Source organism: Bidens hawaiensis, unplaced genomic scaffold (assembly GCF_021521415.1).
Source record: "Bidens hawaiensis isolate Kalapana, Puna unplaced genomic scaffold, B.hawaiensis_p1.1 tig00008970_1, whole genome shotgun sequence".
NCBI classification, from domain to species: domain Eukaryota; kingdom Viridiplantae; phylum Streptophyta; class Magnoliopsida; order Asterales; family Asteraceae; genus Bidens; species Bidens hawaiensis.
Window position 1 is genome coordinate 439490 of NW_027491655.1, and position 21965 is coordinate 461454.

Genomic DNA, 21965 nt, shown 5'->3' on the forward strand with positions numbered 1-21965 from the left:
CTTAAACCACAAACGTTGTTGTATACCTTACTTGAATAATTGCTCGATTTGGTGTTCTATGCTTATTTGACTATGTGTTTATCGCTTTTGGATGGTGGAACTATAAATCCTAGACCATTTGGCAACCCCTCATGGCAATGTGTCGTTAACGTAATGCAATTAACGATAACTATAAAATCCTAAACTATTTGGCAACCCCTTATAGTTGGGTGTCGCTAACTTGTTAGCGATAGCTATTTATCCAAGTTTATAGCTATTATTTATGGTTTTGTATACTAGTTTTGTGGCTTTTCATACTATATATATATATTGTTCAAACTTATGAATTGCTCACCAACCTTTGTGTTGATAAACTTTATTTTATGAAATGTTACAGGTTTGCATCTAGGTTGATTATGGAGTTCGGTGAAGAAAACGTCACAAATACCGTTAGGATATTAGCAAAAATGAACAATATTTGATTTGCTATATTTTGTTATATTTTGTTATATTTTGTTGTATTTGAGTTATGAATATTTGGTTATGTGACATTTCGATGTTGTGAAATGAAATGAGTTTGTTAAATATTGTCGCTTTAAATAGTGTCATGCGCTTATGAGCAATCGTTGCACCCCGGCATGTTCCGCCGCCTTTGGTCGAGGTGTGACAGTGGTTACTGACAATAAACTATCGATGAAAATCTATTGGAAATCATAAGTTACTCTTTTGATTTATGACAAATTACCGATGGATATTACCAGCACATCACTGACATATATCAAAGAATCTATAACACACCACAATAAAAATGTGGTTTGTGACACAAACAAAGGGTGAATAAAAAACTTAAGACGGGCTAAGAACCCAAATTACAAGAACGGGCTGCCTCCACCATGCCTAACAAGTCACGGCTAAGTGACGGGGACTATAACTAACGTTGTAAGTAATATGGTTAACTATAACTCAAGAGAGACCAAACATGTGATTTGCATATATTCTTTAAGGTGACATGCAGGCATGTAGATTGCACACATCAACAAAAGCAAAACTTTTAAAAGCATTAATTTTTCTCTTGTTGCATCAACAAAATTAAGTGGGTGATATCAATAACGTCATGGCCACTGGCTTTTCAATTAATATCGTGCACTTTCTTTATCCTTTTCCGTATGCCAAATGATGGTTAAGATTTGTTCAATGTTCATAGCATCTAATTTTTAACATAGTAGATAGGCATACACATAATCAGAAGTATGTACACTAGTTGGATGATCATTGAATCTTGGTCGCATGTATATGGCAAAGCTAGTCATGAGGATTTAAGTGCCCTATACGAGCTGAAGAAAAAGGCCCTTAAGACCTAACGAATTATATAAACTAGTTTTTTTAACAATGATTAACGTTTAATTAACAATAAACATAGTAAAATCATAGTATTAGTTTTGAGGTTCTAATGTATTATGTTGAGGGACCAATAAGTCTGTCGGTTTTTATACATTAAAATATACATATACAATATTAAGGGCCAGGAAAACTATAGCCAGACAGGGAATCCGACTCGCCCTTGCCTGGGATCGGCCATGGTATAACGTAGCAATGATTGATGAGTCGTAGGCCAACGTAGCAATGATTGATGAGTCGTATCATGTAAAGAGAGCACAACCTAATTGCAAAGGTCAAAATGGAGCACTAACCATCAATGGTATGCATGATACAATCTAACATTCTTGTGATCCTTTTCTAGTTTTCTAGATGTCACCACCTTCAAATTATCATTGCCTTCTACTTCTAGCCGCAACTCTTTAATGCCCGTGGCGAAACTTGAACGAAAACGCAAGATAGGCCGGACCCATTACGTATGAAAGTTTTCATAAATGGTGGGGGTCTTAAAATTTTTGGACGAAAGAGAATAAATTTACACCGCGTATAAAATTTTCAGAACGAAAACAGATAAATTTACACTATAGCGAAAGAAAAACCGGGAAGGGGCAGGGCCACTCCTGGCCTAAGGGAAGCTTTGTCCATGTAACATTTTTGTATATATAAGAATAAAATATAATTTAGTTGTGTTTCATGTGTTTTTTTCCGTATGTTTCTCGCTTCTAGTTTTGTTTTGTGTTTGAGGGTCGTTTTCCTGAATCAGTTTTTGTAATATTTGTGTCTCGCTTGGTTTAATTCCCTACTTGACTGGTTTTCTAATATAGCCACTTAATTAAGTTCATCTGGAAAAAGGTGCAGCTAGAAGACCCTCACATAAAGAGAACCACTACTTAATATTTGAATAAAGTATTCAAATATCCAGAGTACCATTACACTATAATTGCCGTCTTGCTAGTGTTCGATCCATTTTCATCATTTTAAAACTCTACAAGCAATATATGAATTAACAAAGCTAACTAATCAATACCTATTGCCAATTTTGGGTGGATTGGTATTTAAGTAAATTGGATTTGAGTGATCCAAAGTACTAGGATCCAGTGACCAATAGTTATTCCTATTGGAAATGTGACTAATAGATGAATGATATATATTAACTGATTAAAGCATAAATCATAATGTTCTAGATTGATTTGGAATGACATATTTGTAAGGGACATACAAATTTACTTTTCCGTTCACTGCAAGAATCTCACGGTTACGTTACAGTAAGATTGCCATTGAACGAAGGTAAAAGTTTGGAGTGTCGATCACTTGCTAATTACATTAATATCTATACGGATTATTGGTGAATATGTAATAGTTTGGATTATTAAAAGCTAGCTAAATAATTGGTGAAGGTTTTTTTTCTTTCTTCTTTGGTAAAGCTTATTTCACATTTTAGCTCTAAATTAGAAGTGAAACTCTTAACCAGAAAAGTAGCATAAACTCCGAAACAAAACCATAAATCCCTTAATAAGTTCTACCATATCTTGAATAATAAACAAAAGAAAATGTAGATAACTGAAAAAAGAACAATATTAGAAAAATGTATTTGATTCATAGTGCTTAAAGTATCTTGAATTTATATGCATAAAGTTAAATAAGCTTAACAATATACAAATCTTGTTTCCTGTGTTTAAGCTCACTGCCACTAATGGCCCCCAATTTCTCCATTCGACGATATACTATATATAATTGTGTATAGTTTAATGATCGAATTGGGTCTCACGTTCACTCCAACTGAAAATTAATTAGTGTATCGCGAATGTTTTAATAGAAGGAGAAAGGAGTTTTGGGCACAAATGTTACTGGTTTATCAAGTGCAGGAAGTAGAAAGTTTTTTTTTTTTAAATAAAAATAAATAAATAAACTATATGAAACCTCAAACTCATATATATCATATATGAAACCTCAACCTCATATACATTGGTTATTATTTTGGGAAACAAAAGGAAACATGTGTTTTAGCTAAGAGATTGAGCTAGAACAGATTGAACCTAGAAATATCTGAAAAGAGATAATGCTATGAAATACAAACTTATGCAGGGATTTCAATGGTGTGATTTGGTACATCTGATGGAAATTTAGGCTTATGGTCTCCATGAAAAGCATCATTTTTTTGTAATTTTGCTGCAAGAATATCAGTGTTCCTTAATGTTTCCAGCTTTACAATATCGACGATCTTCTGGTCATTAAATTCTGGGATCTTTTGCTCCATTTCACTGTTTTTAGCTTCACATGTGGATATATGTTCGTCTGTAACCGGCGTCTTGTTCTTGTACATGAAGTATAGTATTATTTGAATTATTCCAAAGGTGAATCCAAGAACATTTGGAATCTGGAAAATAAGTGGTAACAAGATTCAATTACAAATAAAAAGGAGATGGTAATAGATAAAACAAAAATGTCAATATATACAAAATCCCTAATTATATATTTTTCGTCGTCGTACCGCAATATTGAAGTCACCAAGGAGTAGGCCATAAAAGAACCACATAACCGCACTTAGGGTGAGTGCCATAGATAGTAGAATTGGCATGTACTCCACACTTTTTGTTTTGATCACTTACCTCTGAAAAAAATTCATAATAACTATAGATCATTAATACTAAGAAAAAAAACTTGTTTTTCAACGTTATTATACGTTGTAATCATGCACTTACCACAACACCTAAAGGCGCGACAAAAACACATAGGGAAAACACAAGACAAATCCATCCAACTATCACTCCACGGGTAACTCCACTTGCAAAGAACTGAGTGAGGACGACAATTAATCCGAAGCCAACAACTATTAGCAATATGATCAGCTTCAAACTCTCCATCTACACAACCAAGTTTTAAGTAATTAGTTTAATTAGACGTCTTGATTAATGATAGTTATGATGTCTGGATTGAAATAATGATCGCTGCATACCCTAGCCTTCTTTGGCGCATAGAAGAGAAAGAAACATATGTAAAAGGTTTCAATGAAGCAACCAACTGAATTAATTGTAATGAGTAGCAAAACATTGGTCTTGAGAAATGCATAATATATCCAAAGCATGGCGCTGAATAAGCCCACCACATAAGGTGCAGACTGAAAGCCTTCTGTTGATTTCTTTTTGTAAACTTTGTAAAATGTCGGACTGTGATTTCATATTAAAATGGTTCAGAATTAGCTAAGAAGTTCATAACTATAAGAACATATATATATCAATGCAGACCAGATATGCCCCCCCCCCCCCTTCCAATTTATTATGTGTAGGTCCGCTTTTGACATATATAAAGGATTTGACATATATAGAGAACTTACATAGGTGCAAGGAATACCATGAATGAAACTACATTGCCTACAAATGTCAATAAGAGAATTAAACATTATCAACTTAACATGCAAATTATAGCTTTTAATTAATATGCAAGAGTGAGAGAGAGTTATATACCAAGAAGGCCAAATGCAAGAGTGAGGTGAGCCAAGTTCCCAATCATCTTCTATGATTAGAAGTTAACACAAACTATATAATTATATCTCCTCTTGAGAAAACTAAGAATTTGCTGTTTTTAAAGAAGTGACTTCTTTAGCTCTCTAATTTTCTCAATTTGTTCTGGGATGAAAATGGTTGTTGGATTTGTTTCATATTTATAGGGTGGAAAAGTGTTTTAAGAATGGTGGGGTCTCTATATCAACGAATACAATCACGGCTTTTTTTTCATTACTAGTTTCTAGGAGATAAATAATAATGATATAATATTCTGTCTTGGACGTTGCTTTATCGCCTGTCTCCTTTTTGTGCCTACATAATTTTAATAATAAGTTTCTTTTAAAACAATACATATTCATGCATAGAATTTCCAGTATGTTTTATTTTCTTAAGAATTTCTAAAATAGTCATTTGAGTGTTTTTCTTTCTTTTATTCAAAACTAGTCATTGTTAAAATAGGCCAATCACATATGAACACATTAACAGGCTCACCTCCAATAAACACCATGTAGGCGGTACTAGAAAACATGAAAATCTAATGTAGCAAGTCAATTTTGTGGCCCGATACCTGAATAGGCTATGGAGAAGTCGAAAGAGGAATAATTAGGCTAGGAAGGTGCCGAAACACGATTCTTTTATATTCTTGGTAGAAGGTTGGGTTGGACACCAATGTAGCCCAAGCTCTGATTATTCCGTTCAAATGTAGACAAACCATGATTTTCTTATATTCTTGGAAAAAGACTTATGCTTCAATGTAGTGCAGCACTGATAACGCAACTCCAATTGAAAGGGTATAGTATATGAAAACAAAGGTTTTGAAATTTAAATCCTTTGAGTAACATTTTCTTTTTTTAATTTTAACAGTCAATTCGTTTTACTCATCACGGACCTAGAAACTTTTAAGGGTTATCAAAGACGGCAATGTCATAAACCACATTATATTTGTGTGTGCTCTTCTAGTTATTTTACATATTATCATTAATCTTGTTGTTATTATCATGTGTTTTTCTTGATATAACTTTTCACAACCCACCGGCCATTTGAGCTATATAAGCCACGTATGCAACATTTTTTATCTTCGGATTTTGCTTCTTATGATTACGTCTTTTTTAACTTTCTATCCCAGGAAAAGTGGTTTCCATATCCAATAATAAATAGAGAGCAATCCGAAATAATGTGGTGGACAATTGCCATGTGGACATGTGGACATGTGCCCATGTATCTCTTCTCTAGTTACAAATGATTGGCCATCACTTAACATATGAGCCGTCGATACGACTTACGAGGTGTCTTTAATCAAACTTAAAAACCAGGATGTTCATGAGTGCCAGCTTTTTAGCCTTATCCAACTTTGAATCGTGCGTTGATACGTGTATATACAATACTCCCTCCGTCCCATTATAAGTGTTCTAGTTTAACTTTTCAAGTCTTTCTTTTGCAACTTTGACCGTAAATAATTTTGTTCGTGTCATATACTACTTGATGAAAATTATATCAATGTAAAATACATTTAAAGCCCAATCCATTCATATATTTTACATCAAGTATTATATAACACAAACAAAATTATTGTCGGTCAAAGTTAAACAAGAAAGACTTGAAAAATCAAATTATGATACTTATAATGGGACGGAGGGAGTATATATTAACAGTAATATAATATTAAGAGGGCAAAAAAGATGGGTTCATCCTATTTCAGCCAATGTTATTTTAAATATCTAATTAACTAAACTTCTTAATTACACATTTTTTTATTAGTTAAAGGCTTAAAGCACATTGTTTATGTGTCAGTGACTGACGTTTTAACTTACCTCTCTAATACACACGTAATATAATGGTGCACGTGACATATAAGGATTTAGAAAACACGTAAGTCATTGAATTACAAATTATAATCATTTAATTATAAATATACATATTCATCATATTCATTATAAATTATTGAACAAACATGCTACAATTGCTTTTTATGAAATATTAGCAAGAAAATTATCGTAGTTAGGGTCCATTAAGTTCGGGAATGCCATAAACAAATAGGGTGAAAGTTAGGAGTGTAAGAGTCTGTTACAAATCTGCCAATAGGTGACTCTAGAACACGGATAAGACAAGGTAATATGGTGCGGTGATTCTTCAAATAAATTTTCAGTGCGAAATTTGAAAAGTTTGTTGGTGAGTAAGCATACGATTACTCCTACTTATGTATTTAAATGGAATAATTTGATCTAAAGGGCCGTACTTGGAAGGCTACCAACGTTCATTACATTGTCGAGAAGGAATATTATGGTCCTTCTATTAGGGTTGCAATGGTGAGGAGGAGACAGTTGACCATGTATTTCGTGCTTGTTAGATTAAGCAGTTTGGTGTTTACATGCTCAATGGTGCAAGGTACCTTCTATATATGTGTTTAGTGTTAGACATTTGGTAGAGTTTTATACGTTCTCGCACATTTTTAAAAAAAAGCTAAGGTCTTCCATGCGATTTGTTTGATTACGAGATGGAAGAAGAGAAATGTGTTAGTCCATAAAGGGGTGCCGATACAATTACATAGCTTGGTCGAAGAAATTAAAGTGTTTGGCTTTCCGTGGGAGGATTGGTATAGCTTTAGATTATCGTATGCATCTTATTGTAATTTGTATTGTGTCGGTGGTTGGGCGTGTTCCAAATGTGTATCACATTCAATTTGTTTTGGTGTTTGTAATTAGTGGTTTCTAGCGTCTTGCCAAAGAATAAGGGATATTGGTTTTAATACTCCCAAGTCCCAACTTTCACCTATTGACTGGCAACACTCCAAGTTTCGATTTGTTATTCATCACTCCCAACTTTCACCACTTTTGTTAATGCTTGAGATAATCATTATTATAATATATATTTTTTGAACGACCGACGAAAGGTTTTATATTGCTTATTCTCGGGATATTGATTTTTAATACCTTCAACATTCACTTGCTAACTGATAACACTCTCAACTGTCAATTTGTTAACCCCCATTTCTAACTTTCACCATATTTGTTTTCGTCACTCTTGAATTTAACGAAACCTAGCTCTCTTAGTTTTCTTGATGACAGAGTTAGGGTCCGTTAAGACTGTCTGTCATTTTGATGTTGTTTCGTTAAATTCAGGAGTGACAGAAACAAATATGGTGAAAGTTAGAAATGGTGGTTAACAAATCGACAATTGAGAGTGTTATCAGTTAGCAAGTGAAAGTTGAAAATATTAAAAACCAATATACGGAGAATAAACAATAAAACCTTTTGTTGGTCGTTTAAAATATATATATTATAATAATGGTTATCTTAAGCATTCAACAAAATTAGTGGCTTGTTATTGGACAAAAAGCTTGGCATCATTTCGATTACGTCGTCCACTTTATTAGGGGATCACACAACGATTGCTATTGCTCTCTATCTTCCCAAATGGATGAACTTGGCACATCATCATCATAATAATAATGCATGTATGATCACCAGGAGATTGGATTAATGATTTGGGAGTGAGTGTTTTACGTCACTTTTGGTCTTTATGTTTTGTTTGGTAGTACGTCATTTGAGGAGATTATATTTATTTATATTGTCTTACATGTCGTAGAATTTGCACTTTCCTTTATTGTATTAATCTTATAAATACGTACGTTTGTTCATAGTGGAGAGTAATGATAAAATGATTGTTTGATTGGGATGTCTAGCTACTTAATTTTTGTCGGAATATGAAAACAAACATTAGAACTTGTGTTCAAGTGGATGATACATAATATCACAAATTGTAAAGTAAAATTAAAATTCACTTGAAAAGCGGTCACAAAATTTGTGATTATTTCTTTTCGAGTGCAAGGCAGCTGCAAAAAGAGGAAAAAGAAGTTAAAAAAAACAGAAAAATCGGTCGCAAACTGGTCGGCAGAAATTGAAAAAAATGGATTTAAAACAAAACAAATCCATCGTTTCACGGTTGCAAATTTGTAATCATTTCAATCCGGTCACAAATGGCAAAGAAACATGGTGAAAAGTTAAAAATTAAAAAAGATACATGAAAAAAGTGGAAAATAAACTAAAATTAAAAATCAGTTTTGTCGTAAAATTTGTGACAATTTCATTGTTGTCACAAATCATTAGGAAAAAAGGGGGGAAATGTATAAAATTTTATAGAAACTTATCTTGGTGTATGTGCTTCGTAATTATTAGAAATGATGTTAAAGAATGGTAAATGTCAAAAACTCAAAATACAAAGGGTCATATAGGTTAAAAGTAATCATTCATTCATCTTTAGGTTAAAAGGGAGAAAGCACAAAGCAGGTGTGGTTTGATACACCATATAGGTTAAAAGTAAGGTTTAATTACTACAATATTGATCGTTGATTGATTGACATATATACCTACATGAAACAACCTTCGATATATACAAGTACGTACATACATCTTTTTTATGTGTTAGCTAGCTAGACATTAGAATGGTTTTATTTTCGTTCTTCTTTATTATACTTATGTCAGTTGAAAATGAATCTATGAATGAATACACCTTTAATTAACATCAAAGAATAACACTTGAATAACTCATTACAAAACAATTGATATTTACCGATGGTCGGTCACATCTTCTGGTGAAGGTGTTGTTTCCGACAGTAATCCATCGCTAAAAATCTGTCTTAAATCATATGATGCAATCCTTTTGATTTTCGACAGATTACCGACGAATATTGTTTGCATTGATATATAAAAGTTGATTTATACGAAATGAAGACATATATAGATTCTTGGAATTAGTCAATGAATATTGGATTTTCCACGACAATTATTTGTTATTGTAATGTAATGGCCATGTCTCATGATTCTCTTTTATTTTTTGTTAGGCTAAGAAATGGTGTCAGTTAGAGGTGCATATACTGGTTTCTGGAAAATCGGTTATTGCTAGTAATCGATTATGGCTCTAATTCCTAACCGAATATTGGGAGTAAAACATTACCGGCGGTCAATATTAGTGACGGGATACCAACAAGTTACTAGTAAATGCGGAATTTGTTGGAAGATCCAAATAGGCTATACCATTTGGTTTCAAGGTTGAAGGGTACCAAAGAATCACTACAAGAAAAATGGTGGTTTGTGACACAAATACAAAGGGTAAAAATAAGTGTTGATTATGCAAGTGAAAAGGATGTCACTGAAGTTAATAAATAATCAGTCACGAAATTTATTAAATAATCAGCCATTGAATTGTTTTACCAACGTAAAAAAGTACAATCGCAGTAAAGTTTCATATTTAGGTGACAGAAATATATTGAATAAATTTCTCAACTTTTCTGAGGCAAGTTTGCATATAAACGAGTTAATAAAACCCGTGCGTTGTCACTCATATACACTAGACAAGAGTAATTATAATATTGTGGAATATTATTACCGTAAGAGAAAAACATACTAACACTTATTTCGTCCTCATATAAGAGAAAAACGATTCTAGTGTTAAGCATATGTTAATTTCTAGTGTTTAATCATATATAAACAATTCCCAACGTTCACATTTATGTACAACTCCTCCGGCAATTTTTTCCGGCAGTATCAGTTGGAAAGTTTCCGACACCAGGTAAGTTTCTCTTCCCTTCTTCACCCCCTTGTCTCTACCACAAGCCCACCACAAACCACCCGCACGCCACCGCTCGAAACCGAAGGAGCGGGACAACGAGATTGTAAGACGGCCGGCGAAATTTTTTACGTCCTATTTATAGTTTTTGCGGTACACAGCCTGCCGATTACTCAGACGAGCAACTGGAGTGCACTACTAACAGCAGACACATACCGCAAAACCGTGACTCTTTTTTGCACTAGATCTTGGGCTGCAACTTCAAGATCCGTTTTTGCATTTGCATCAGATCGGATTGAGATCCAAGTTTCCGGCAAGATTTCATTTTTTTCTGGCGAGGTATAAGAGAGTTTACGGCGAGATCTGTTGACGGCTGACCTCGTCACTCGTTGCTGGTTCTTTGCTGGGTTTTCATAAAACTTGGATTTAAAAAATACTATTACTATATTTGGATTAAAAAACCGGTTTATTTTCTGAACGACATCACTTTATACAAAATACTTTGATTAACAAATAGCATATATTTAATAAGGATATTATTATTAGAAGTATTATTATTGTTACTATTATTATTATTATTATTATTATTATTATTATTATTATTATTATTATTATTATTATTATTATTATTATTATTATTATTGATTTGGTGTTCTATTGCTTGTGTTTGTGTGATTAGTTGTAACCATAGAGCGTACGAACCATGACTATTACTTGAGACCATGTCCTGAAACGAGGGGTGTAGGAAAGAGTAAAGATAGGGAGCGTATATTGCGTTTGGCTTCTTGGAATGTAGGAACATTAAATAGTAAGTTGCTAGAATTGGTAGATGTGCTTAAAAGACGTAGGGTTCAGATAGCATGCCTCCAGGAGACTAAGTGGAAAGGATATAGAGGGGCTGAGTGTAATGGGTATAAGTTGTGGTACTCGGGGTCTGATGGAGCTAGGAATGGAGTGGGGTTTCTAGTGGCTAAGGAAATACACACTAGTGTGGTGGAGGTGATAAGACATAATGACAGGATTATGGTGTTGAAATTAGTACTAGGAGAGGAAGTAGTGGCAGTAGTCTTCCCCTACGCGCCTCATGTAGGCCTAGGGGATAGGAAAAGAGAGAATTTTGGGATTGCCTAGACGCAGTGGTAGGGGGCATACCTAGGGGGGAGAGGATTTGCATAAGAGGTTATTTTAATGGACACATTGGTAAGGCTAACGATGGTTTTCAAGCCGTACATGGGGGTTTCGGTTTTGGTGATAGGAATGAGACCGGAACAGATCTTCTAGAGTTTGCGGTGGCACATGACCTAGGAATTATGTAACATCCCGAAATTTCAAAGTGATACTAATTATATTACTTACTAATAGAGAGAAAGTTTACCCGGGTTATCAGGAAATAAATAATATAATAGGAGTTGGTATGGGTCGGGCTAGTGTTGGGTAATGGATGTGGGTTGTGGACTTGGATTAATTGAGATGGGTTAAATGAGAATTGGATTTCAGGGATATAAATACCCCCAAAATCCCAAAATATCTTCATTTTCCCCCACTCTCCTAAACACACACATACACACACCAAGCACACCCAAAACCGCCGCCGGCCGGGCCGAGAAAGAAGGAAGGATCGAGCGAGGTCCGGGTAAGAGAGAAAGATTAGTGGTGATACCAAGATAAACGAGATCCAAACAAGCTCAAAAGGTATGATTCTTGATCTTGGAAGTTTAAAGATCCGAGCTTTTAGTGTATAAACGACCGAAAATGGTCGGGAAGTGTAGTGGGTGGTATTGAACCTTAACAAGGGTGTTAAAATCGCCCGAAATGTTGATCAGAAACCGAAACAGCGGACATCTGGGCAACTTCGCCTTCATCTGGGCAACTTCGCCTTCATCTGGGCAACTTCGCCTTCAAGCGATGAACTTCGCCTGCAAGCTAAGTTCGCCTGATGAACTTCGCCTGCAAGCTAAGTTCGCCTGATGACAAGTTCGCCTGAGGTTTAAGTTCGCCTGATGATAAGTTCGCCTGAGGTTTAACTTCGCCTAGAGCTAAGTTCGCCTGAGGCTTAACTTCGCCTAAAGCCAAGTTCGCCTGATGACAACTTCGCCTAAAGCTAAGTTCGCCTAAGGTTTAACTTCGCCTAAAGCTAAGTTCGCCTAAGGTTTAACTTCGCCTAAAGCCAAGTTCGATTAGAAAATAAATTAAAAATCTAATGAAAAATGTGTTAAGACAGTTAATGTAAATAAAATTTTTCCAAGCTAACCTGGCAGCTCGACCCCAGCCAGGGGCTCTGCCCCTTGGACCCTGCTAGGGGCTGCCGCCCCTAGACCCCGCTGCCAGGGGCGCTGCCCCCGGACCCCCGTTCGTTGTAGGTAGTAGTTAAGACTGGAAAGATGATATGAGAAGTGATAGTTAATTGATACGTATACTTGTTATACAGTCAGCCGTGCACAACTGAAGAAAGGGATTACGATTAACGGTGAACGTAACCGTGTTCAGGTGAGTTTCTAGCCCCATTCCTTGTTATGTTTTCGGGGCTGTGTGCATACTCGATGTGAAGTGTGAATACACTTACCTTAAGTGGTAAGTGTATGCTATAGATGTTATACGAGGTATATATTTTATAATGCTTGTCGGTACGTGAACGATCTTCGGATATTGCACGTACCGCCAAGGATAGTAAATTCCAAGTGGTTGATAGTGTGTACGAATGTTATGATGTGACTGGTTTATTACGTAAATACCGAACTGATATGAAGTGTGATATAGGCAGGTAGAGGTAGAGTGTGTTAAAAGTGGCAAGAGTCTAGCAAGGGTGTTAGTGGCATAACGTGAGCGCGTGATAGGGAAAGCCTGTACGTGCCATCGTTATTATGTGTGTATGATTGTTGATGTGACATGCTTATTATGTAAATGATATGAAGTGTGTTGTAGACAAGTAGAGGTAGAACGTGTTAGAAGTGGCAAGCGTCTAGTAAGAGTGTTAGTGGCATAACGATAGTACGTGGTAGGGCAAGCCTATACGTGCCTTCGTTATTCAAGTGGCAAAGTGGCATAACGTTTTACGTTATTAAAGTGGCAAAGTTGCATAACGTTATACGTTATTAAAGTGGCAAAGTGGCATAACGTTTTACGTTATTAAAGAGGCAAAGTGGCATAACGTTATACGTTATTAAAGTGGCAAAGTGGCAAGGTGGTAGGTGTAAATAAGAGGCTAAGTGGTAAGTTAAGCAGGTTAGATGCGAAAGTGTGAATACACTTACCTTAAGTGGTAAGTGTATAGATGTTATACAAGTAGCTATTATGTAATGCTTGTCGGTACGTGAACGGTCTTCGGATATTGCACGTATCGTCAAGGAGAGTGATTGTCAAGTGGTTGTTAGTGTGTATGTATTCTATGATGCGATTGCTTATTATGTAAATATTGCATTGGTATAAAGAGTGCTGTTGACAAGTAGTGGTAGAGTGTGATAGAAGTGGCAGAGTCTAGTAAGAGTGTTAGTGGCATGACGATAGTACGTGGTAGGGTAAGCCTATACGTGACTTCGTTATTAAGGTGGCATCAAGTGACATATAGTGGCATAAGTGGCTAAGCTGTAGGGGTAATTAAGAGGCTAAGCTATAGGGGTAATTAAGTGGTTAAACAGTGGCATGTTAGACAGTGGACTATGTGTCTTCGGATACGTATATATTGTATGAAGTGGTTGTATGATAAGTTGCTTGATTAACTAGAACTCACTCAGCGTAGCTAACTTTTAGTATGCACGCAGGTGAGCTGATTATAGAGTTAGCATGAGGATGACACACGGCATGGATTGAACGGCTGGCATCTGAAGAAAGAAGTAAAGATGTTTTAAATATAAAGTTTTGTGTTATGGTATCAAAGAAAAGATTTAATGTTTTGTAACAAATGATTGATGTTTTATATTCCGCGAAAAGTTTTAATAAACTCTGATTTGAAGAACTGTGTTTATGAGTAAATCCGACGCTAACGTAGGGTCACCGGGTTCGGGGCCTTACAAGTTGGTATCAGAGCATAAGTTCGAGAGATTTAAGCATCCTACATGCTTAGACTCGAACAGAGAATGGGATTTAAGTAAGAAAGGAAAGAAGATGCCAGTTCAAGAATGCCATGTGTCGCTCAAGCAAGATCAGTAAAGGTAAAGTGCATGATTAAATGATATATGTTAATGAGAAAGGAAAGATATGTGAACGATAAGGATAGAAGTAATTGATTGTTTGATGTGACTAACTGCTTAAGTAGAACCAGCACAAAGAGACTCATAAAGGGAAGTGTATAGGACACGGAAAGCAATGTGATCAGCTAGTCACAGCTGGCCACTGTTATTACCTGTTAGCCTTGCTATCCTTGTACTAAATAGTTCCTTGAGTGATAATGTTTGTGTTGTCCCTTTAAGAATACTGATGGCTGGAGCTGGAGAAGTTGTGGGAACTGGGGGTCGCACTGGACGTCGTGGCAGGCCTCGTCTTGTCCGGCAACCCTCGGTAGAAGAAGCTTCCCTCACCGAAGATGAAGGATGCGCCGCTGGAGGAGACCAGAACAACAACGAAGAGGTTCAACTTAGCCCTGCAGTTCAAGCAGCCATTGTTCAAGCTGTAGTTGCTGCTGTGAAGAACCTGAATCCCGAAGGATCTGCTAGAAGCCGTGAACGAACTGCTGAAGGGGCGGGTGGTGATGGTAGGAAGGATGGGGAAGGAGAAAGAGGGGCCTCGAGTGAGGATAAGTCTGTGAAAGTCGATGACAGAAGAAGAGGCCAAGGTGGGTGCAACTATAAGTCCTTCAAAGGATACGACCCGCCAAAGCTAACTGGTTTGGGAGACGCAATCGCTACTATCCAATGGATAGCCACTATGGACAAGGTTATCCGCATTAGCGAATGCCGTCCCGACCAAGCAGTGGCTTATGCCACACAGTCATTTGAAGATGAGGCCATGTACTGGTGGGAAACTGTCGAACAAAGGAAGACCCGAGAGGAGATTAAGGCCATGAGGTGGGATGACCTTAAGGAGTTAGTGATGAAAAGGTTCTGTGATGATGCTGAGGTTGAGAGGGCCGAGATGAAATTTCTGAATCTAAAGGCGGACAAGATGACACATCGTGAGTACACCACTGAATTCAACCGCATGTCTAGGCTGGTTCCTGACATGGTGAACACCGAGGCGAAACGGATCAAGTGCTACGTTAGAGGACTTCCCCAGAAGGTCCGCATGTTGGTCAGGGCCAACAAACCTGTTACCTTTGAGTCTGCGGTCGAGTTGGCGGAGATGGTCTATGATGATCTGGCGGCTGATGATGTGGAAGTGGAAGGTGAGGAAAAAGGGAAAGGAACTAAAAGAGCTGGGTATGTCGTGGAGCGTGCAGGGAGAAAGACACAGAAGATGGCAGGAAGGGAAGCATGTAAGGTGTGCGGGAAGATGCACTTGGGGGAATGCAAGGCTGGTCCAAATCAGTGCTACCGATGTGGGAGGAAGGGGCACATCTCACGTGAATGCACCGAGGACCAGAAGTGTTACAAGTGCGGTAAGTCAGGTCACATAGCTACGGAGTGTGGAGAAGCCGTGGCAGTGGGGGAAGGAAGATGAAACGCGTGAAAGGATGGTCTATTAGCTGCTGAGGAGGTTGCAAGAGAATAAGTGGCATGTCACAGTTGTTTTATGTTTAGTAGTTAAAGAGTGTTTTATGTTACAGTTGAACCTATGTTTGTTTAGCAAGCTTGAATAATTTCCTTTTATGTTATGAAGTACTTGTGACTTCTTGTGTTTTTGTATGAACGACCTAGGAATTTATCTTGAATGCATGTTGGTTATGGTAAATAGTTGTGTGATGGTAAAGCGTCGCCTTAGGAGTTAGCGTTATTATAAGAGATGGTTCCTCGGGAAGGCGATACGAGACTTGGTACATCGAGGGCTTCATGGACAAGCTACCGTAATAGCTAAAACACATGATCACCGCTCGACGACTACAAGTCAGGAGTAAGAAGGATAACTCAGAAAGCGAAGGCGATTCAATAAAGCGTGTAAATATAAGAAGTTTTCCTTTTATAGGGAATAAGTTAGCCGAAACCTCTTTAAGGAGGGAAGACTTGTAACATCCCGAAATTTCAAAGTGATACTAATTATATTACTTACTAATAGAGAGAAAGTTTACCCGGGTTATCAGGAAATAAATAATAGAATAGGAGTTGGTATGGGTCGGTCTAGTGTTGGGTAATGGATGTGGGTTGTGGACTTGGATTAATTGAGATGGGTTAAATGAGAATGGGATTTCAGGGATATAAATACCCCCAAAATCCCAAAATATCTTCATTTTCCCCCACTCTCCTAAACACACACATACACACACCAAGCACACCCAAAACCGCCGCCGGCCGGGCCGAGAAAGAAGGAAGGATCGAGCGAGGTCCGGGTAAGAGAGAAAGATTAGTGGTGATACCAAGATAAACGAGATCCAAACAAGCTCAAAAGGTATGATTCTTGATCTTGGAAGTTTAAAGATCCGAGCTTTTAGTGTATAAACGACCGAAAATGGTCGGGAAGTGTAGTGGGTGGTATTGAACCTTAACAAGGGTGTTAAAATCGCCCGAAATGTTGATCAGAAACCGAAACAGCGGACATCTGGGCAACTTCGCCTTCATCTGGGCAACTTCGCCTTCATCTGGGCAACTTCGCCTTCAAGCGATGAACTTCGCCTGCAAGCTAAGTTCGCCTGATGAACTTCGCCTGCAAGCTAAGTTCGCCTGATGACAAGTTCGCCTGAGGTTTAAGTTCGCCTGATGATAAGTTCGCCTGAGGTTTAACTTCGCCTAGAGCTAAGTTCGCCTGAGGCTTAACTTCGCCTAAAGCCAAGTTCGCCTGATGACAACTTCGCCTAAAGCTAAGTTCGCCTAAAGCTAAGTTCGCCTAAGGTTTAACTTCGCCTAAAGCCAAGTTCGATTAGAAAATAAATTAAAAATCTAATGAAAAATGTGTTAAGACAGTTAATGTAAATAAAATTTTTCCAAGATGACCTGGCAGCTCGACCCCAGCCAGGGGCTCTGCCCCTTGGACCCTGCTAGGGGCTGCCGCCCCTAGACCCCGCTGCCAGGGGCGCTACCCCCGAACCCCCGTTCGTTGTAGGTAGTAGTTAAGACTGGAAAGATGATATGAGAAGTGATAGTTAATTGATACGTATACTTGTTATACAGTCAGCCGTGCACAACTGAAGAAAGGGATTACGATTAACGGTGAACGTAACCGTGTTCAGGTGAGTTTCTAGCCCCATTCCTTGTTATGTTTTCGGGGCTGTGTGCATACTCGATGTGAAGTGTGAATACACTTATCTTAAGTGGTAAGTGTATGCTATAGATGTTATACGAGGTATATATTTTATAATGCTTGTCGGTACGTGAACGATCTTCGGATATTGCACGTACCGCCAAGGATAGTAAATTCCAAGTGGTTGATAGTGTGTACGAATGTTATGATGTGACTGGTTTATTACGTAAATACCGAACTGATATGAAGTGTGATATAGGCAGGTAGAGGTAGAGTGTGTTAAAAGTGGCAAGAGTCTAGCAAGGGTGTTAGTGGCATAACGTGAGCGCGTGATAGGGAAAGCCTGTACGTGCCATCGTTATTATGTGTGTATGATTGTTGATGTGACATGCTTATTATGTAAATGATATGAAGTGTGTTGTAGACAAGTAGAGGTAGAACGTGTTAGAAGTGGCAAGCGTCTAGTAAGAGTGTTAGTGGCATAACGATAGTACGTGGTAGGGCAAGCCTATACGTGCCTTCGTTATTCAAGTGGCAAAGTGGCATAACGTTTTACGTTATTAAAGTGGCAAAGTGGCATAACGTTATACGTTATTAAAGTGGCAAAGTGGCATAACGTTTTACGTTATTAAAGAGGCAAAGTGGCATAACGTTATACGTTATTAAAGTAGCAAAGTGGCAAGGTGGTAGGTGTAAATAAGAGGCTAAGTGGTAAGTTAAGCAGGTTAGATGCGAAAGTGTGAATACACTTACCTTAAGTGGTAAGTGTATAGATGTTATACAAGTAGCTATTATGTAATGCTTGTCGGTACGTGAACGGTCTTCGGATATTGCACGTATCGTCAAGGAGAGTGATTGTCAAGTGGTTGTTAGTGTGTATGTATTCTATGATGCGATTGCTTATTATGTAAATATTGTATTGGTATAAAGAGTGCTGTTGACAAGTAGTGGTAGAGTGTGATAGAAGTGGCAGAGTCTAGTAAGAGTGTTAGTGGCATGACGATAGTACGTGGTAGGGTAAGCCTATACGTGACTTCGTTATTAAGGTGGCATCAAGTGGCATATAGTGGCATAAGTGGCTAAGCTGTAGGGGTAATTAAGAGGCTAAGCTATAGGGGTAATTAAGTGGTTAAACAGTGGCATGTTAGACAGTGGACTATGTGTCTTCGGATACGTATATATTGTATGAAGTGGTTGTATGATAAGTTGCTTGATTAACTAGAACTCACTCAGAGTAGCTAACTTTTAGTATGCACGCAGGTGAGCTGATTATAGAGTTAGCATGAGGATGACACACGGCATGGATTGAACGGCTGGCATCTGAAGAAAGAAGTAAAGATGTTTTAAATATAAAGTTTTGTGTTATGGTATCAAAGAAAAGATTTAATGTTTTGTAACAAATGATTGATGTTTTATATTCCGCGAAAAGTTTTAATAAACTCTGATTTGAAGAACTGTGTTTATGAGTAAATCCGACGCTAACGTAGGGTCACCGGGTTCGGGGCCTTACATATTATAAATTCTTATTTTAGGAAACAAGATTCTCATTTAATCACTTTTAGCAGTGGCGGACGCGACACGCAAATTGACTACCTTTTGATGAGGCAAGGAGACCGACGTTGGTGAAGGGACTGCAAAGTCATACCTGGGGAGGCAGTTGTGACTCAACATCGACTACTAGTGACAGATATAGCCTTCAGAAATAAGCTGACTGTTCGAGAGAAGAAAGGTACACCGAGAATTCGATGGGGAAATTTGAAGGACGAAAATCTCCTACTGTTTAAGGATAAACTCATACTGCATACGCGGGCTCGACTAAATGGGGACTCAACTCATATATGGGAAGCTATGGAGACAAAGATCATCCAAGTAGCAAAGGAGACTCTTGGGGTCACAACAGGAAAGACAAGTGGGCATAAGGAGTCTTGGTGGTGGAATGACGCAGTGCAAGACAAGATAAGGGACAAACAAGGATGTTTTAGGGAGCTAATGAGGTGCACGAATGAGGAGGAGCGAGTGGAATTGAGGGACAACTACAAAACGGCCAAGATAGAGGCGAAGAAGGCAGTGGCGGAAGCAAAGAAGGCGGCCTTTAAACGGATGTATGAAAGTCTAGAAACGAAAGAGGGGGAACATGCTATGTTTAAGATTGCCAAAGCCAGGGAGCGTAGACGGCAAGATCTAGGACCGGTGAAGTTCATAAAGGATACATATGGGCATGTTCTGGTCAAGGAGCAGGACATCAAGCTAAGATGGCAAACCTACTTCCACAATCTTTTTAACAATGTGAGAGCTTACCAAGAAGAACATGACAACACAAACTTTCAACGACAACAATCGAATAACTGCTACTGCCAACGGATCACACGAGAAGAGGTGAAGGATGCACTTAGGAGGATGGGAAGGTCTAAGGCGGTTGGCCCAGACAACATACCCATCGAGGTGTGGAAGTGTCTGGGGGAGGAAGGAGTCATGTGGTTAACTTCTCTGTTCAATGGTATTCTCAAATCAGGTAAGATGCCAGACCAGTGGAGGAGCAGCGTTGTAGTTCCTATCTATAAGAACAAAGGAGACGCCCAATGTTGTGGTAACTACCGAGGAATCAAACTACTAAGTCATACTATGAAGCTATGGGAAAGAGTGATTGAGGTTAGACTTAGACGAGAAACTCAGGTTACGGTCAACCAATTTGGCTTCATGCCGGGGCGTTCCACCACAGAGGCAATACACCTTATAAGAAGATTAATGGAAAAGTATAGGGAGAAGAAGCGTGATCTACATATGGTGTTTATTGACCTAGAAAAGGCCTACGACAGTGTGCCACGACAGGTGCTCTGGGAGTGCTTGGAGGGTAGAAGAGTGCCCAGGAAATACATAGAGATAATTATGGATATGTATACCAGGAGTGAAACAAGTGTCCGTGCGCCAGTGGGGGATACTGATTTCTTTCCTGTAGAGGTAGGTCTTCACCAGGGGTCAGCGTTGAGCCCGTTTCTTTTTGCAGTAGTCTTGGATGAGTTGTCAAAGTCGATTCAGGGGACTCTCCCGTGGTGCATGATGTTCGCAGACGATATTGTGTTACTTGCTGAGAAAAAACAAGATCTAAACATGAGGCTTGAGGAGTGGCGAACAACCTTAGAGACAAAAGGTTTAAAGATTAGCCGATCTAAGACGGAGTACCTCCACTGTGATTTTGGTGGGATAAACGACAATGAAGACGCACATATCACAATTGAAGGGCAGGTGGTCCCGCAGGTAACGAAGTTCAAGTATTTAGGATCATTTGTACAGAGCGATAGGGAATTAGACAGTGATGTGACCCACCGAGTTCAGGTAGGATGGTGTAGATGGAAAGCAGCCACAGGTATATTGTGCGACAAGAGTTTCCCGACTAAACTAAAGGGAAAATTCTATAGGGTGGCAGTTAGACCTGCAATGCTATATGGAACAGATTGTTGGGCCATCAAGAAGGCACAAGTGCGGAAGATGGAGGTAGCAGAAATGAGAATGCTACGTTGGATGTGTGGGCACACAAGACTAGACCGAATAAGAAACGTTGTGTTTCGCGAGAGATTAGGGGTGGCGAACATAGCAGACAAGATAAGAGAGTGGAGATTGAGATGGTTTGGACATGTAAAGAGAAGACAGACGACGAATCCTGTTAGATCCGTAGAAAACATTACTATAGAGGGGAGGAGGGGTAGAGGACGACCGAAATAGACTTGGGATGAGAGGATTAGGCATGATTTGATAGACCTAAACCTCTCCGAGGACATGGTTGAGGATAGGAATTCGTGGAGAAGTAGAATTAAAGTTAAGGATTTTTAGAGAGAATTGAATACCTTAGGGCTTAGACTTAACTTATTTATGTCACATACCATAATGGTATTTCCCTTACATATATTATTATTATTATTATTATAATTATTATTAGCTTTTATATAGCTGTTAAACTGTGATCTTATTATTAATATTATTATAATTAGTAGTAGTTTTTATATAACTGTTAAACTTTGATTTCCTTTATTTTGCTTCATACACATGTACTTAGAGCCGAGGGTCTCTCGGGAAGCCACCTCTTTATTCCTTTGGATAGAGGTACGGTGTGCCTACATCCCACCCTCCCCAGACCCTACTTATAGCTTTGCTGTCGGTGGGATTTTACTGGGCATGATATGATATGATATGATAATCATATATAAATAATTTCTAGTAGATATTAGTTATGCATCTAATCAGCCCCTTAAAAGTTCACAAGTCTTTAAAGAAAGTGGTTAT

At 38.1% G+C, this 21965-nt stretch overlaps 2 protein-coding genes across 3 annotated transcripts; both read right to left on the reverse strand.

The window, feature by feature from the left end:
* Positions 1-3398: 3398 nt before the first annotated feature.
* Positions 3399-5644, reverse strand: LOC143530687 (bidirectional sugar transporter SWEET14-like). Of its 2 annotated transcripts, XM_077026155.1 has the most exons (6): positions 4821-5642; positions 4691-4727; positions 4313-4523; positions 4059-4220; positions 3848-3967; positions 3399-3733 (listed from the first exon to the last, which is right to left on the reverse strand). In XM_077026155.1, the coding sequence occupies exons 1-5, from the start codon at positions 4864-4866 to the stop codon at positions 3962-3964; spliced, it is 462 nt and encodes a 153-aa protein (XP_076882270.1). In that variant the 5' UTR covers positions 4867-5642; the 3' UTR covers positions 3399-3733; positions 3848-3961. The 2 variants fall into 2 exon arrangements, with proteins under 2 accessions (XP_076882270.1, XP_076882269.1); XM_077026154.1 differs by lacking the exons at positions 3399-3733; positions 3848-3967 and having other exon boundaries at positions 3995-4220; positions 4821-5644.
* On the reverse strand, positions 3434-3916 carry LOC143530666 (bidirectional sugar transporter SWEET15-like). Its single transcript, XM_077026142.1, has 2 exons — positions 3848-3916; positions 3434-3733 (listed from the first exon to the last, which is right to left on the reverse strand). Exons 1-2 carry the CDS (start codon positions 3914-3916, stop codon positions 3434-3436), a joined length of 369 nt encoding a protein of 122 aa, XP_076882257.1.
* Positions 5645-21965: the final 16321 nt, after the last annotated feature.

Excerpts from the sequence above, each read along its gene's own strand:
- LOC143530687 (XM_077026154.1), bottom strand. The coding sequence starts at position 4,866 with ATGATTGGGAACTTGGCTCACCTCACTCTTGCATTTGGCCTTCTTG. Across the intron at positions 4,728-4,820 it reads TCTTGCATTTGGCCTTCTTG|GCAATGTAGTTTCATTCATG; the intron begins GTATATAACTCT and ends TGACATTTGTAG. Across the intron at positions 4,524-4,690 it reads ATGGTATTCCTTGCACCTAT|TCCGACATTTTACAAAGTTT; the intron begins GTAAGTTCTCTA and ends ATGAAATCACAG.
- LOC143530666 (XM_077026142.1), bottom strand. The coding sequence starts at position 3,916 with ATGGCACTCACCCTAAGTGCGGTTATGTGGTTCTTTTATGGCCTACTC. Across the intron at positions 3,734-3,847 it reads TTGGTGACTTCAATATTGCG|ATTCCAAATGTTCTTGGATT; the intron begins GTACGACGACGA and ends CTTATTTTCCAG.